At 45.0% G+C, this 17,484-nt stretch overlaps 1 protein-coding gene across 3 annotated transcripts in view; it reads right to left on the minus strand.

Moving 5' to 3' along the window:
* LOC116992811 (limbic system associated membrane protein) overlaps positions 1 to 17,484 on the minus strand; it is a 1,292,475-nt gene that overhangs the window by 8,800 nt on the left and 1,266,191 nt on the right. For 2 of the 3 annotated variants that reach the window (XM_033052803.2, XM_033052802.2), the window contains 2 exons: positions 17,057 to 17,205; positions 10,877 to 10,912 (listed from right to left, as the gene is read on the minus strand). In XM_033052803.2, the coding sequence (XP_032908694.1) occupies positions 10,877 to 10,912; positions 17,057 to 17,205 (185 nt within the window). The remainder of the gene's footprint in view (positions 1 to 10,876; positions 10,913 to 17,056; positions 17,206 to 17,484) is intronic. The other variant, XM_033052805.2, reaches the window with a different exon arrangement.

Below are 17,484 nucleotides of genomic sequence, written 5' to 3' on the forward strand. Positions count from 1 at the left end.
CGCTGAGGGAAGGGTGCCAGCTCTGTGCGCCCCGAGCCACCGCTGCTCAACCAGACACAGGCGGCTACACGGAGTATGGCCCCCACTGGCCTGCATCTTTCCAAACCACTACATCTGCATCCTCGGCAAAACCTCTTTCGAAGACATATAAAAAGCAGGACATCTACCCACTACGGCAGCAGAAACTGAGGGTGCAGGGGGTGGCGAAGTTTGTAACCCACTCTACTTATTCCACTTAGGATGGGCTCCCAGCATGAAAATGGACCTGTTGCTCTGAGTGCTGGGAAAGGCCATGAAAATTCTCAGAAGGCTGGACCACCTCTCCTATGAAGACAGTCTGAAAGAGTCAGAGTTATTCAACCTCGAGAAGAGAAGACTCCATGATCTTCCATGGCACCATGGTTTTCCAGTACCTGAGACACTGACAAGAGCTGGAGAAGGGCTTTTTGTAAGGGTGTGTAGCGATGGGACAAGGAGTAATGGTCTTACATTGAAAGAGGGTAGATTTAGATTGTATATAAGGAAGAAATTCTTCACTATGAGAATAGTGAGGCATTCACAGAAACTGTGGATATCCCATCCTTGGAAATGTACAGTGCCAGATTGGATGGGTTGTGAGCACCCTGGTCTAGTGAAAAGTGCCCTGCCCATAGCAGGGATTTGAAACTAGATGGTCCTTAAGGTCCCTTCCAACCCAAGCCATCTTATTATTCTACTTCCTCCACACAGATAATCCCCCTTCTATCTCTTCACTCCCTCCAGCTCATTTTTGTAACACCAACAGCATGCTTGAAGGGTATGAGAAGGAAATGGAGACTGTACCATGACACAAGCCTTGCTCAAGAGGCAAATGAGGCCAGATGTGTAAGTGAACCCACAAGTTCACCAGAGGAATGCCTCCAAGTGTATGCACCATGATCATCACCAGCAGAAACTGAACCTGTTACTTTCAAGATTCCCAACACAGACCTTTAAAAAGGATCATTTGAGATGCAAGCAGAGAGCAGATACATTCCTGAGGGAAAAAAATTCATCTACCCATCTACACGCTTCACATCCACATTTGCCAGTCTCATGATCTGAGTAAACCAAAATGAAGGCAGGACAAGAAACAGCAGCTGCCAATTTTTCTCTTATTTGCATTACTCCAAGACGACTCCAGGGCTTGACATATCTGCAGTTTGCTGATGGAAGAGAGCCCACAGAGAAGGTTCAAAGGGCATCAGAGAGCTCCTAGCTCTTGATTTGCTTTGGAGAATCTGCCCTTAGGATCCTGCCAGGATAAGTTGCAAGGTAAAATCTGGTGTTAGAGGGCAATTGATCCCCATAAGTTTCTGAATGGAAGAGAAACCAGAAAGCAGCATGGGCTGGGCTTGAAGAACTTGTCTCTGATGGGAAGAAAAGAGTGATGATAAACCAAGTACAGCCTGCTGTTCTTCCAGGTGCCATCCACTCTGAGCAGCTCTGGGCTCCATGTTGTTGATAGGTTGGCTCTACTTACAGTGAAGGCTGAAGTTCTGACCCTTGAGCAAAAAATAGGACCAAAAATGATGGGGGAGGGGGGAAGAAAAAACCCCACCTCTAAAGCAGAAGGCACAAGTGAAAGAGGATGTGCATCACACAGGTGTCTCTGTCATCTCACTCCCCGGGGCCTGCAGGGGTCTTAGGGTTTGCAGTTGCCAGCTGCTCCGCAGGAAGAAATTTTTCCTAGTCTGTTGACTCTATTGCCAGGGCTTCAGAAGATGAAATCTTTATTATCATGGAGGCTTAAAAGGGAGGAATACTGTTAATTCCATTTTCAAGGTCAAACTTTGAAAGTTATTAATTTCTTTCTTCCAGAGCTTTGCACTCTACTCTGAGGCTTTAGGGATTACCAGCTTCTACTTACTAGAGTTCATTTGGGGCTTTTTTTCTTACTTCTTTCCTGTTCCTTCCCTGTCTTCTTGGAAGACACTCCTTTTCTCCCCTGTTCCCAGTGTTGAAGCTATTTTGCTCATTGCCTGCTCATTCCCCATTGTCACTCCCAGTTCTGCTCCTGTAATTAAAAGTTGACTGTGACTGCAGTGGCAGTAGGCTGTTTTCCTAGAGGTGCAAGTACCACTGTGTAAGCTGGGGAGGATGCCCTCCAGCAACTCTCCAACAAGATTAAAGAAATGTCTCTGGTGTCTATCAATCTTTGCACTCGGTTTAATGTACTTCAGAATTTGCTCATGCTTTTTTAGAACTGAACAGTTCTTCCCCGTGTTTTGGAGCTTATTCATGGTGTACTAAGTACTCATCTATCATACCTCATGTCTTAGAGGAATGAAGATTCATTCTGTAATGCAGCTCACCCATCCTTCCCTAAGGTCTAAAGAGTATCCCTGAAATCGTATTTTTCAGTGTCTTTCTGAGAAGGTCGTAGTGTTCAAGAGCTGTTTGCTTACACCATTTATCCTGGAGCTGGTTTATAGTAATCCTAGTCTAAAATTGAGCTGTTATTATCCTGACCAGTGAGGTTGGTGGTAGGCAGAAGACCACCTTTGTTTCAAGGTTACACAGATCTTTCATCATCAGATCTGTCTTGTGTATATAAAAAGTTTCAATGTTTTCTCATAGCTGAAGAAATTGTTCTCACACCCTCTTTATTTCCCTAGCAACTGAAGGGTTATTTTAAAAAAGCCAAAAGTCCCCCAAACCCCATCTTCCCCAGCGACTTAAAAAACAGATACCTAAAGCTGTAATGTCTTCAAATCACACATTAAAGACTCTCATTCTGCAAGCAAAGTGTCAAAAACAAAGAAAAAAGAAAACCCAAAACCCAACAAACCACAAAAAACCCAAATCACATAGCATATACAGTAATTTCACGAGTACAAGCTGCAGCAATTTGACAAAAATTTTGGTGGAAACCCGGAACTGCGGCTAATAGTCGGGGGCGGCTAATATGTGAATAATTTTCTGACATTTACAACCCCAGACGTGCCAGCCAGGGTGCCGAGCCAAGCACCTGCCAGTAAAAGCCGGCATTCCGCGATTGTTACAGTGTTACTGTGTTGCCCTGGCTCCCTGCAGGCAGCACGGGGCGGGGGGGAGAGAGGCGGGAGAGCTCTCTTCCCTCCTCTGCCGCAGCCCAGGGGAGGACGGGTGGGGGGGCGCGCCGCCATTGCCGCTGCCCGGGGAGGGGGGGGGAAGTGCGCGCCGCCATTGCCGCGGCTCGGGGAGCCGACGGGAGCCCCGCGCAGCCATTGCCGCGGCTCGGGGAGGAGGCGAGGTGCTTTGTCCGCGCCCACCGCTGGCGCCACGGGCGCGGGAAAGCTCCGTCCCCGCCCGCCGCTGCTGCCGTAGGAGCGGGGGAAGCTCCGTCCCTGCCTGCCACCGCGGGGCAGTGCCGACCCGGGGTGACCGAGCCCAGTGGCAGTGGTGGGTGGCCCCGAGCCCAGTGGCAACGGCGGCCAGCCCCGAGCGGCAGCGCCGGGCTGGGCCACCTGGCCCCATCAGCAGCCCCGAGCGGGCCGAGCCTGCACAGCCTTAGTTCAGCCAGTAAACCCTGCCCTCCCGCGGTTCTGTTACTAATTGCACACGGGTCCTCGCTGCGAATGACAGAGCAGCTTATATTCGGGTGCGGCTTATTTATGGACAAAAACCGAAATATTTGCCAACACCCAGAGATGCGGCTTATACTCAGTGCGGCTTGTATTCGTGAATTTACTGTACTTTTTCAGGAGTAATTTTGGGAAGATCTGAGCTTTTTCTGCTTTTTGGTTCCCTAGGTTAAAGCAATCCCTTTCCTGCTCCTCTCTGAAGCACATGTTTAGGGTACTGCAGACCAAAGGCGATGCCAGCACATAACCCAGTGTTCTCGATAGAGGACAAACAGCACAGCTCCCCTCATGCAGGGCACATGCTGCCCTAGGAAGCAGGTTTGCTAATTGGAGGCTCTGGAACCTCTTGAAAAATTAATATTTTCATCAGTTTCATGTCTGTCTGTTTACCCACTTCATCCCTGCTATGGTTTTCTACAAGCTTTACTGGATTTATGGCATGGAAAAGATTTGAGTGGCTGTGGCCAGAAATGAAGAGGCAGGGGACATATGTAGGGGTGACTGGAGCAGAAAAAGAACTAAATTGAGGTGGAGAGTGGTCATTGTGCTTGAGGTTACACTGGTACTAAAATCCAGTCCTACTGCAGCCTCTGCCCTCCCTATCTTTCTCTAAGTATCTGCAGAGGAGTTTCCTCCCAGCCTGTCCTTGAGGCTTTCTTAGGGATATCACTCTCAGTAATTCAGTGAATTAGAGATGTCATGACAGTCAAGCTGGGCCCTTGCGCTGGTGTATGTCTCTAAAGTGTGGGGTCTAAGTAAATATTACCTTGTGTTCCCTGTAATTCTCATCAAAATATGTAAATGTCCGTGTGCGTGCAATTCCAAAGTATGACTCCTGGTCACTTTGACACCCTAACAGTGCAAGCATGGCTTTAATACCTGGCCCAGGAAGCCACTGTGGTTTCTCACAGCCCATTCTCAGACCACTATTAAGAAGGGAAAGTTGATACAGCTTACACAGGCTGCTGAGCAGGCCTTCAGCCAGATGAGTTGGAGCATTGGGAAAGATGCAGAAAGATATTCCTGTTCCTCATTAGATGTTCTTGGGTGCCTGGAGATTGGTCAGTGCCTGTGGCCTGTGCCTCTGAGCACAGGTGTGTACGGTGACGTGGCTAGGCAGTGTCGCCAAGGCTCAGTGTGCCTGTGTAACCGCAACACCCACCGTAGGGGCTGCCTGACCAGACCCTGCTGACGCCATGTTGGTCAGAGCACATCCTTTCCAGGGCCTGATCCTGTGCTCCCACCCATGCATCCATTCCGCAGGCTGCAGAGGAACATGCAGGCGATGCTGGGGAAGGATCACGCACATTGCTCTCTGCTCACCTTGCCACGAGGCCTCTGCCTTTTGCAGGGGAGCTCTGCTCAAAGACCTGCTCACCCATGGGAGGGAAGGTCTTCCAGGAGTGCTCTGCCTTTTTCTGCAAGCCTGAATTCTTTGGAATGGTTGCTTTTATTCCCCATGCACACTCTCCCTCCCTCCCAAATCCCACACCTCCCTTTTCCTTTCTGTTTGTTTTTGTTTTTAGAGAGAGCACTTAGACAGCTGTATTAATCATGCAAGCCCAGCCATGTGTAATGTGCTTTATCAACAGCAGAGCAGACACTGAATGGCAACCATTTCACAAGCAGGCCCAGTGCACTGCCTGAGCTCGGAAGATAAACCTGCTTCCCAAAACCAACTTACCGTCATGGGTTAGTGAATGGAGAGGCTGTTCACTTGGGACAATAACCAGAGGGGAGGCCAGCTTGTTAGGTAAATTCTTGAGTGGTTTACACTGGAAATGGAAGGGCGAAGAAGAGAAGGAGGAGGAGGAAGGTGAAAATTATTCTTTGGTCATTTTCTCACAGGGGTTGGAGGAGTTTTTGTGTGTTTAAGGATTAAATCAAGACAACAGTGGCAGTTCTCCATCCTCCTCCTTGCTGCCCTCCGCATTTTCAGTCAGCCAGTCAACATAAGAAATAGGGAGAACAAGAGGGAGAGAGCAAGGATTTAAGTACACCTGCTGTGCAGTGGGGATAGATTGTCTTCAGTATCTCTAAAGAAGGAAGGTTCAGTTGAAGACTTCAGAAGCTCATCTAACATACAGATAGTATAAGGCTATGAGTGTCTTCTGGGCTGGGAATATCTGGCTCAGGAGGGTTAGACCCTGCCACAGCTCTGTTCTGCAGGGTACTCTGTCCATGCTATAGCACTATCACTGTGCCCATCAGACAACTGATTCTCCCTGGCAGTCACTCTTCCATGGGTTTGTTTCTAATCCCTGCAGTGCAGTTATTCCCCCACTGGATCCACCCAAGCTCCACTCTCCCACCTGAGTGCTGTGCCCTGACCTGTGTTCTGCAGGACTGTTCTGCATGCATGCAAAGCCACACTGGTGACTGCACAGACCTTGAAACATCTTCCTTATCCACTGCAAGGGTTCAGCTTGGAGTAATATCTTTCTGGGACTTCCTGTGTCAGTTCCTACCCTCTGCTGCTGATCTTCTTTACTCACTGGATCATCCACAGCACTGTGCTATAATATACAACCCAAGGCTCATTTTGTAATAAATCAATTTACATTAAAATAATGAACAAAAAGTACAGAAACAGATCAGGCAGTAACGCCATTTCTCTTTCTTTCCCTCATGTCTCTATTTTTCTCTAAGAAAGCTTGTTTCTTTTTTTGGAGGGGAGGGGTGGGAAGAAGCAGATTGGCTTTTAGTTTTTTTAAGCAATCTCAACAAACAGAAGCTGTCTGTTGCTATTCAGCAAAACCCACCAAGCAATGTTGGTAGCTTGGCATCAATTCTTGGCATATATCTTTTCCCTAAGATGTTGTTTTTGTCTACATCCATACTACCTCCTTTTGGAAGACAGTATCATCACTTCTGACTTTGGTATTACTCACTTTAAACCACACAGCCAAAATAAGATACAGTGCTATCCCTTGCCTTGTACCTATGAAATAAAAGGAAGCAATTACTGCGATGCTGGCTGCCTGCCCTCGCCCTGCCTTGTCCTCCTGCTCCCTTGGCCTGAAGGCCTCACAGGCTTGGCACCCAGTTCAGTGCCAGCCCTCAGTGCCTGCAGCCCTGGCAAGGACTGACATTGACCCTAAGCAGCAAGAGAAGCTTGGTCTGTCTGAGCATCCACCCTACAGGGTCAATCCTTTCTGCACTCACCAAATGGAAACTGAGCTCTTTGGAAAATCTGGGTGGATAGCATCCACAGGAAGCCAGGAGAGCCATGAGTTGTGCTTCCCACCCAGGGTCATGGGTGTGATCAGCTGCCAGTGCTAAGGGCTCAGGCAGTTTTCAGGGAAGTGAGGCATGCCCTGAGTAGTCAGCCACTCATCATTGTGGAGTGACCAGCACAGCTGAACTATGTCACTCAACTGCCTTAGGATTTATGGGAATACCAGACTTGACATGGTTGCAAATACACCCTCACATGCTTCATCCCTATGGCCATTTTTTCCCCTGGTCATTATTTTTTCTCTATTTCTGTGTTGGGATCACAAAAAGACAAGATTGTGAATTTTGGCCTGTCTATACTTCCCTAGCTTCTTTAGCGCTGCCAACCAGTTTGTTTTGAAGGCTTGAAGGCCTGGATTTTCACTGACTCTCTTCTGGAGCCCAAATGAGAAAGCACCCTCAGGCCTCAGTGAAGAGGACTCCAGAGGTAGATGAGTCTTTCAGTTTGTCCCATTACACTGGCAGGGCTGACTGCCTAGTCAGCAAATTTCCATAAAATTTTAACCCTTTATAGCCTGTAGTCTCTGCTGTAATCTCCTTTGCTTTTGTCCTTAACTTTAATGGACTCAGATTTTGCCAAAGCAGACCCTGTTGACGCAGCCGGCTCAGCAGAACTGGCAGGGCCCATGCACTACAGAAATCAAAAGGGAAGCAGAGATAGGTGGGAGGTGACCACTGCAACAGAGAAACTCTCTTCTGCATGCTAGTACACCCAGAGAGTGGAAAGAGGACTGAGAAGGTATTAGAAAGAAAGCTGCTCTCTGTTTCCCACTCTGGCCATCAGACCCAAATGAACATCTCTCTTCTCCCTACCCCCAGCTCCCACCCACCTGATGAAAACATTAGTACAGGCTACAGCTAAATGGAGACTATCTACAATCTACAGTCACATAGGGTCATTCTCCGATCAGTGCACATTTTGGCAGAAAGGCAGGACTCCTCATTCTCCTTTTCCATCTCACTCTGCTAATTACTAACACACTATTGCTATAAATCTTGCATCAACCTATTGACAACCATGATCAGTCCCCAAAGACTGACACATTTTTTGCCCTGTGGGCAGCACTGGATGTGCTGCTTTCTGAAACACCACATCCTCCTTGCATAGCTCCCAGGGCATGAAGCTAACCACACTGAGAAACTCCTACTTGGCCTCTGGCAAGCTCTCATCACAAAACTCCTGTGAGGAAGGCTCACAGGTTTTGAAGCCCATCAGTCTGGCTAAGGCATTCTGATGTGCACACTAGGTTCTAATCAAAGGGAAGGAGTTCATATTCAAAGGGCTGAACACAAGGGACAATGAAGGACAAAGATGGGGCTAGTGCCAGGCAATTGTGACAGGTGCCTTTGAGGTTCAGTAGGGCCACTTGCCCTTCCATTGGCAGATGTGGTGTGGAATGAACAAATTCTCTTTTTCCCGAAGAAGAGTCCTTTTGAAAAGGCACCTGATGATGTAGTAAGGTCCCTGCTTGGTGACAGCAGGTGTTGTGTCAGCCCATTGTAACATGATGTTATAATGCAGACAAAAAGATGTGATGATGTGGCACCATCCCAGAATACATTTCAAGGCATTTTGAGTGCCTGGTTGCAAAATCAGGAGGGCTGGAAAATTTATCAAGGACAACTCAGCTGAGAGTTGAATCAACTGGGCTCCACCAGCGGTTCAGGAAAGCGTCTCATCAAATTCAAGTCTCATTTGTTTAGTTGAATGAGCTGCTTCTGAGTCTCTAGCCTGCCTGAAAGCAAGATGTTTCCAAAGCAGCTAGCTAATGATGGCAATGCTTACCAGGACTACAGCTCTCTTCGTCTCAAATCACCTTCCTTTTAAATTAATGCTCAAAACCCCACAGGGCAGGGAAGTGTTACTGAGGATTAACAGAAATGAAAATTGAGGAAGAAAGAAGAAGAAGGTGGCTGTGATTCTGGTCATTGAGGAATGGCTTAATTGAGGGCTGAGGACTACATTTCAAAACATCAACTCATAGGAAGAAAAAGATCTAACAAATTTTTATGCCCAAAATTTCTTTGAAGGTGAGCAGCAAAGTAAAAGCATATGTGAAAATCACCAGCATCTGTGCTGAAGGCCCACAATGGAGAAGCTGGTAAGGCTTTCAGAAAACAAGAGAGGCCCAGAGTATTTAAACTCTGCTTTCCCACTCTGCAAAATCCTCTTGGCATGACCTGGGTCACTGGAGATACACCAGAACTTGGCACCATAAATTCCTGGAGACTCCTCACAGGAGTGATGGCGCACCAGGATATCCTTCAAGATGATCTCAGGAAACTGGGGAGCAGTAAAAATATAACAGCTTCAGAGATGGAGGGGAAAGTGTTTTAAATGATCACCTAAAGCTGTGCAGGATGGCCTTGGCAAGTTGATTAGGAGCTGTATTTGTAATGGGAATCCTGGCCTTGCTCACTTGCAGATTTTGCTTTATCATTTAGCTTAATGGGCTCCTAATTCAAAACCAGCTGTAAACAGGGCTGCCTGCCTGTGGAAGTTAAGGATATATAATAAAAATAATCATAAAACCAAAGAGCCCTGGGGTTTTTTATCAGACAAAAATATTTGTCATTGAAAATTCTGCTAAAAAAAAGAACACCTCAAACTGGAAAACTCCTCAAAACCCTACATCCAAAACAGCCTCAGCAACTTTAATTTCATATCCAAGCACAAGTTTCATTTGCAATACATAAGATAATGGTGTTTAATTGGATTTATTTTTCCCCAGTTGGTTCTCAATGGCCTACTTTACTCCTTTTCTCAGCTCCTTGAATGTTATTTACAAATCACTCCCTGGGATTTAATTTTAATGGTAGCTTGATTTCTACCTCCCACTTTCATTAAAAAAAAAAAAAAATTGTTAGGTACTTTTCTTTAATTGTATTTGTGGATTTGCCTTTTAAATAGGCAATTGTGACTACATCCTGAGCCTGAATAAGTTGCCAAGAGCAGAGCTTGATTTGAAAACAGAAGAGTAGTTAAACGGAGCATGTGTAACACCCAGCATTTATTGCTCTTTTCATGAGAGTACCTGCAGGTGCTTTGTTCAAGCAGGTGCTCTTTTGCAAAACAACATGGGCTCCTAATAACACTCTAACCCAAAGCTCTGTGCAGACATTAACAATTTAGGTGTCTGAGCAACCCATAAGTGGAGTGCATCATCCTCACATGGCAGTAAAACAAAGATACTGAGGAGCTGTAGGCCAAGATTTTTTCAGTGAACACAGGGACTCGCTGCCTTATTGTTGATTTAGCTTCAGATACCACTTTCAAATGCTGTAGCCTGCTTTTGGGACATGCCTGGTCCCTGTGCTTTTACAGAATGAAAATATCACAACCAAGCCCCAAATCTAATATGGATGTTGGGACCATGCTGTCTGCACCCAAGGCAGGAGTGGGCAACACAGAGACAGAAAAAATAAATACCCGGACACTGTTTTGCCTTCATATCTTCTTCGCTTTTGGAATAAAGCAGACAGTGACACCTCACCATGTGTCTCTTTTTGTGCTTTCTGCCTCAGATGCAGATGTGATGGGAAGACTTGTAGAGGTGGGACAAAAGCATGAGAAAACAAAGTGTTTCACTGTGGATAATAGGAGGCTCAACTAGAGTGATAAAACCTTTTGGCAGTGTTTTAATTTTTAGTTTCCCACTTGTCTTTTCCAGTGTTTTAGGTCTACTTATGCTTTTGATCCAAATCAAGTGGGCAGAGAGAGCTTAGGATGGGTTTTAGAAGCATGGTTTTAGAAGCAGGTCTACAGGGAGATTGAACCCCACTAAAGACTGTCCACACCTGCCTGACAGCTCAATGCCATGGCTCAAAACTTGGTTAAAGGTTGCTGCTGCTCAGTTGATTGTTTTTTTGAAGAAGGAGGGGGGAAAGAGAAGGATGAAGAAGGTGAGAATAAAAGACAAAATGACATGTAAATGAGAAGGGAAAGCCCTTATTTTCCTGCATTTCTGCACTGTTTTGCCAAGCTCTGAATATTTGTCAGGATGACGGAGAATGACCCAGTTAAAGAGCTACTTCAACATAAAACATATACTGACCTGGAAAAGGATTGGGGAGTGTGGGTAAAACTCGTTCTAAGGGGGGAAAAAAAACAATAAGCAACATGCAGGAGAAAAGGACAAGCCACTTTTCACACCAAGCAAGCAGCAGATACAAACCTGATGGAGTTGTCCATCCCCAAAATAAATGAACTAGAGTAAGTTTCATATACAGAGCATTTTTCTAGCAACATGCCTAATACATGTCAACATCCCCTGGGATCAGGAGTCAGAGAGAAGTGATTTGAAAAACTAAACAAATTATAGCCAAACAGCAAGAGGGATTAAGCACCTGCAGTGAAGGTAATTGGAGTTGATGGTCCATATCTTCCCTCTGACTTTCAAGACTACTTATGTCATCACTCTACAGCTTATCTTAGCTACACCTCTGCCTGGAGGCTAGTCTTGGCAGAGAGGGGAGTTGTGGAAGTCCTCCATGGGTAGTTCTTGCCTCCCCAGAGCCTTCTCCACAGCGACAATTCCCTTGAGGATCTGTGCATGGGAGCAGTCCCCCTGGCAAATCCTCAAGGGCACTCTGCCTCTTTAGAGTTTTTGTCCTCTGAGAGGGACAAAGTTTTTGCAGACTCATCATCTTCCAGTTGTACGCAGAGCCTACTGTCTTGTTCATAGGGTTTTTATAATGTGTCCTCGTTATACATCCCAGCAGGACTTTGATATACATCACTGCTGGCTTCATGGTTTGCTTCTTCTGCAAAGGATCCCAAAAGAATTGCACAGACACTGAGGGAAACCAGTATCAGAGACCTCTGTCTGAGGCTAACAGTAGTATTAATTCTGCTTCACAGATGGTGCAGGTGATGCATAGAGCAAGGAAGCAATTTGCCCATGGTCAAATGCTGAACTGCTGGCAGAGCCAGACACAAACCCAAGAACACAAGGTCCCCAGGCTTGAATATTATCACTGGGTCTCCTTTCTTTGCCTTCAGATCTTGCTGGATGCCATGTACTGACTGAGACAAGTTCCTGCCCATGGATGGATCCATAGGTAGACATTTAGCTGCAACAGCTGGTAGGCTTGGGGCAATGAGTTATCTCCTGACTTACCTGCTAAGATCACTGCTGATGGACAAAGAGTTTGGCAGGATAAATCAGCAGCCCACTGTTATTCTCTGATCATCCAGGCCCAGCTATTTGGAGGCCAATGCTCTTTCTACAGTGTCCTTGGTGCAAAGAGTGAGTTTCTGTCTCACTGGAACTCATGAGGATTGAGCCCATCCCTATGACACCGGCAGAACTCCTGCCCTCATGGTGGTAATGGAGTTGTTTGAATCCACAGCAGGCGCAGGGGAGATCAAATACAAGTCTAGCTTGGATCTCTGTGTTTATGTAGCAACAGGGGACTATTGTTCTGCAAAAGCAGGCTGTTTGTGCTGACAAGAATTCCTTGTTATTTAGTTTGGTTAAATAACTCAACTCCCCTTTACCTTCTTCCTGCACAGCAGGCTGCAGGTTGCATAGCATAAGCAGCTAAAGCAAAACACTATGGCCTCATTATCACGCTGCTTTCTGTTCAAGGACTCTGTCTCTCTTTCCCTCTCCCACTGCGTGCTGCTTTTATTGGTCCACCCTGGCTCATTAGCAGTGTCTCAGCCTTGCCCCACTGACTGTCAGTCCAAACCACTTTTCCTCCCTGCGGAGTCTCCCCGTTATTGACAGCCTTGAGGAAAAGAGGGGGTGTGCACCAAGAGCCACTGAGAGGGATTTCGGTCATATTTAAGGTTCCAAAGCGCAGCAGCCACCAATGTAACCAAATGCTCAGGCACAACAAAATGTGGGCAGAGTGGAAGGAGGGGTGTCAGCGTGTGCACACTTGTGTCCGGATGCTAACAAATTAGAGGCTAATGCCAGCTTTGCTGAAAGCAAAACTGCTGGGCTCGACCTGAAGCTTCTCGAGTTGGCACTGTGTTGCCAACTTCTGCTTCACTTCTGTGCCTGCCGGTTCTCCAAAGGGTGCAGAGGACGCACCAGGGGACCTCCTTATGTGGCAGCCTCCCGTAATTGAGCCAGCAGGTCTGCATCAGGATGTGCAGCACTGTGCTGCTGTCTCCTGTTTCAGCCTATGGGATGGGCTAGCTTGGCAGGAGGCAGAAGGCAACTAATTTGGAAAACCTTTACTTTCTTTTCTCTGCTTTGCTAGAATGTGCCAGGTGCTGCACCTGCTTCTGTGTGCCTGTGGACGGGTGTGTGGGTTTGCTTCTACATCACAAAGGTGCATACCTAAGTATACATACTCACCTACACATAAACCTATGTATCTGTGTTCCTCCAGCAAATGTGTATCTATTATGCGTATATCTGTATGTATATGTATATGTATATGTATATGTATGTGTGTGTGTGTATATGTATGCATGTATATATACACGCATATGTGTATCATGTGTTAAGATACAAATTGTGACTTTCATTCGTAATGCTTTTTATAGTACTGCTAGGGGAGTAAAACAAAAAGAAAACATGTTCCCTAATTCCCAATACACTTGGAGAAGAACCCTTTTGCTTCAGTTGTGTCACTGTTTTTCACCTCTGTTGCTCTGTGATGGGAGCCCTGACTTTGCCTCTCTGTCAGGTAATTTTCACAGAGATGTATATGACTGCTGCTTTTTTTGTAACTGGGGTTTACAAACCTTGCTCCCAGGCTCTGCAGAGCTGAATCAACCTACTGGCTCACCAATGCTGCCAAACATGGTCCTGCCTCCCAACTCCTCATACCCACAGATGTGTGCTAGAGCTTCCTCTCCTTCATGGGTTTTGGCCCTTGTTGAACTCAGTCATGAACTAGTTCAGCTCAGTACAACAAAAGAAAACATTTGGGACATTTTAGGGAGATGAGCAGTAAAGTTCATTTTTCTGTTCACTGGTTTAGCAGGTTGGACTGGTTCAGTGGGTTGTCCACTGAGTGGCAGACTAAGGGAAACAGCAAATCCCACGTGGCAGAGAGCAGGATGAGCAAAAGGACTGGGGAGCAAGGGTGCAAGGAATGTCAGCAAGCTATTAGATCAGTTGTATCATCAAACTGTACCTGAATACCCTCTCTACAAACATACTTCAGAGTTGCTGTTGAAGGCAGTTTCCTGAGTAAGTTAAACCTTTGGTAGGGCCATATTTATGTTGTTGTAAACTCAGTCTCCAGGAGTGAGTGGTATAAATTTCTCCACCTGCAGCAGGCAATCCTGCTGCTACATCCTTTAAGAAGATCACTAGCTATCTATTCATACAGCTCAAGGAAGCTGCTTTTGTATTTTAATGCATCTTCTATCTATGACATTGGCATCTAAGGCACTCGGTCTCTCTGAGAGTTTTTCAGTGCCAAGTGAGATTTCACGAAATGGTAGCCACCAATTTTTCTCTATTGCTAAACTGTTCTTTCACATCATTCTGCTTGCTTCCTGTCTGCCCTCCACCTGAGGCAAAGCTGCCAGTATCTCATTATTAACTCTCTGGTTGTTTCTTCACTCCTTGCTGCCATTCTTTTTTTCTGCTGCAATGGGACGCTGAGGAACCATCTCTGTACTCACCTCCCCAGTGGGATGTTGCTCTACAGTGAGTTTGTTCTCCGTTAAAAAAGGAAATAAGATCTCTGATTCCAGGAATGAAAAACAGTCCCAAGTATTTGATTACCTGCTGTACCTTGCAAAAACTTGTCACTGCTTTATTTTTCTGTCTGGGTATGTGGCTGGGAATGTGCATTACCTGTTATTTCAGCTACTATGTGATCCCTACATCGTTTCTTTCATCTGGGCTTGTAGGTTTTTTTCAGCAGATTTCTTTATCTTTATGAAGTTGGATTCCCTACACTCATTTCCCCCGGATTTCTTAATTTTCAAAATACCAGCTGTAGTCTACCTGAATTTATTTTTTTCTCTCTCTTTCTTTCTTCCACACTAACTAGAAGAACAGAGATTTCCTGAAACAATATGAAGTAATTTCACAGTGAAAAACTAGGGATTAATCAAGCAACAAAAACAAGTTAGAAAGACTTCACCGAAAATCATCAAATCTCTCTCGGTTCCTGCATCTCCATTCTCCTGGCTCTTGTTAAGTTCTCTAGTGTCCTCCAGTATAAACAGGCCTTGAATTTCAAAAAAATTATAAACAAAACCCAACAACAAGAAAGAAAGAAAGAAAGAGAAAAGGAAAGGAAAGGAAAGGAAAGAAAGAAAGAAAGAAAGAAAGAAAGAAAGAAAGAAAGAAAGAAAGAAAGAAAGAAAGAAAGAAAGAAAGAAAGAAAGAAAGAAAGAAAGAAAGAAAGAAAGAAAGAAAGAAAGAAAGAAAGAAAGAAAGAAAGAAAGAAAGAAAGAAAGAAAGAAAGTGTTCTTCATACACATCAGAAGGGGGCTAAAATAGGATCCTCACTGTTGCATATCGTCTTTAAGAGTTGCCACATTTCCTCTTGGAACAGTTAACAGCAACTTTGCAAGGTTTCCCTGGATCTCTCACAGGTTATGACACTCATTTTATGACCATGGGTAAACTACTTCTTCACTCTGTACCTTAACTTGCTACTGCAAAACAGTGCTAACAACATTTACCCATTTTTAAGTGAATTGTGATATTAAAATATCCATTCCTAGCAAATCCTTTGAGATCCTTTGAGGTGAAGTTCTGAAGTCACACAAAATGCTTCTCTAGCAAAACTAACCCCCCAGCTAAAACCATATGTGCATATATACATTTATTGAATTACATCTTACATTTTGTTTCAGTGATGCATTTCAGTTCATCTGTGTAACAGGAACCAACAGAGAGGGCCAAATTTAGAATTCAGTCACAAATAATGGGTTCTAAACTTAGAATTATATTAATATCAGCAAGAACAAATCTGGAGTATTTGAAAACTGTGTTCCAGATTGCTGCCTGAGGATTTATTTTTTAATCTCATGACAGTCACAAGAACAGGGTGAAAAGACTTTCAAACCAGAAATTTGCATTGTGTGCTGCAATGCTGCAGGAAATCAAATATATGTTCCTTTATGATAATACATATTCTTTAGAAAATAACTGCCACAAAATATATTCAAATTTGGAAAAATTCAAACTGCCATGAAATAAATACAAAGGTGGTAAACAAAGAATGCCCATGGATTTATCCTTTTGCACTACATCTGTTAAAAATAATTAGATCGTAACTTTGGTTTCTATAGTCAGAGCAAAAACTAGACTAGAGTAAACTGCATCCCATACTGACTGCTTTACACAGTTGTTTGCATTTGGTATTTTTTTCTGTTTAAAAGGACATACAGTCATGACATGAGAGTTTTAATTCAGTTTGGGACCGTCACAGGAACACTGCCATCAGTCACCTTTGTGTCTACATGTCCATTTGTTGCAGTATATCTCTGATGCCAATAACATATAGGCCAAGTTGAGCCCAAGTTTTAGACCTGGAATGGGGAACTGCATTTTAAATACACCACAGTTTTTATGTGCTTGTGGACAGTAGGTGAGAGGCGGGGGCTCTGTTTATGATCAGGTTTAAATCAGCTGCAAAATTCAGAACCAGCAGGTAACTCTGCTCTAGAGCTTGGTCTAGTCCCAGTTTCTGTCTCTTTATACTTACTAAGACAAACTCAGTAATTGAAAGGTAGCAGAATGAGATCCAAGGAACTTATTCCATATTTCATCTGTTGATTACCTTTTCCCCCATGGTCCCTGTGGTGTAACCCTTTAAAATCATTCTGTCTTTTCTCATTTCTATCCCTTCCAATTTCAAATCAATTTCTCTTTTTCTTGACTGTCTTGTTCTCCTCAGGCTCAGTGGTTAGTTCTCTCCATCTCCCTGAATTACTTGTCATTTCTCACTGTCATGGATCCTCCGAGCCCTGGCCTTCTGTCTACTTAAAGGGGCTGTCATTCTAAAGTGTTTTTTGTTTACAGCTTTAAAACAAACACATTTTTATTATTTTAACAAAATCTGTCTTCAGCAAAGCCAGTCAGTCAAAGCCCTTGACTGCAAACCTTTTGATGTGGCTTTGTTTGTGTTTTAAAGCAAGTATGAACACATAGGTATCCGAAGCAGAGTGCTGAAAGCCAGGTCATGGCTGGAGGTCTGAGGGGACTGAGTTGTCAAGCAGATGCCTTCCTGAGTTTTGACCACCATGTGCTTCCTGCACAGCCGTGTCTTTGTGAGAGCCTCCCTTCACCCTCTCCCATACTTACTGTAAAGGTATAGGCTGGCATTTGTGACTCCCAGCTTGTTGGCAGCCACACAGGTGTAGTTCCCATAGTGTTCCTCAGTGACATTGGCCACCATCAGCAGAGACTGACTTCCCGTGCTCTTTATCTCCAGACCGTTGGCGCTGTTTATCCTGGGAAGAAAGGAGAAGTGGTGTATAGTGCAGTGAGAGCTGTGTACTGGGAAGGAAATCCCTCCCCAGCACACAGCAAATTCAGCCCAGCTGGCAGGTGAGGATAGAGGGAAGCAGGGAGGGGATGTGAGAGGAAAGAGACCAAAGAAGGCTGGAAGATGGATGGAAAACAGTACGAAGTAGTGAAAAGAATGCAGTAGTTCAGTGGGATTAAATGCCACTGATAAAGCAGTGGAGAACCAAGAAAAGACAAGGGAGAGGGAAGAAGCATTAATCCAG

This window comes from Catharus ustulatus, chromosome 2 (genome assembly GCF_009819885.2).
Source record: "Catharus ustulatus isolate bCatUst1 chromosome 2, bCatUst1.pri.v2, whole genome shotgun sequence".
Taxonomy (NCBI): domain Eukaryota; kingdom Metazoa; phylum Chordata; class Aves; order Passeriformes; family Turdidae; genus Catharus; species Catharus ustulatus.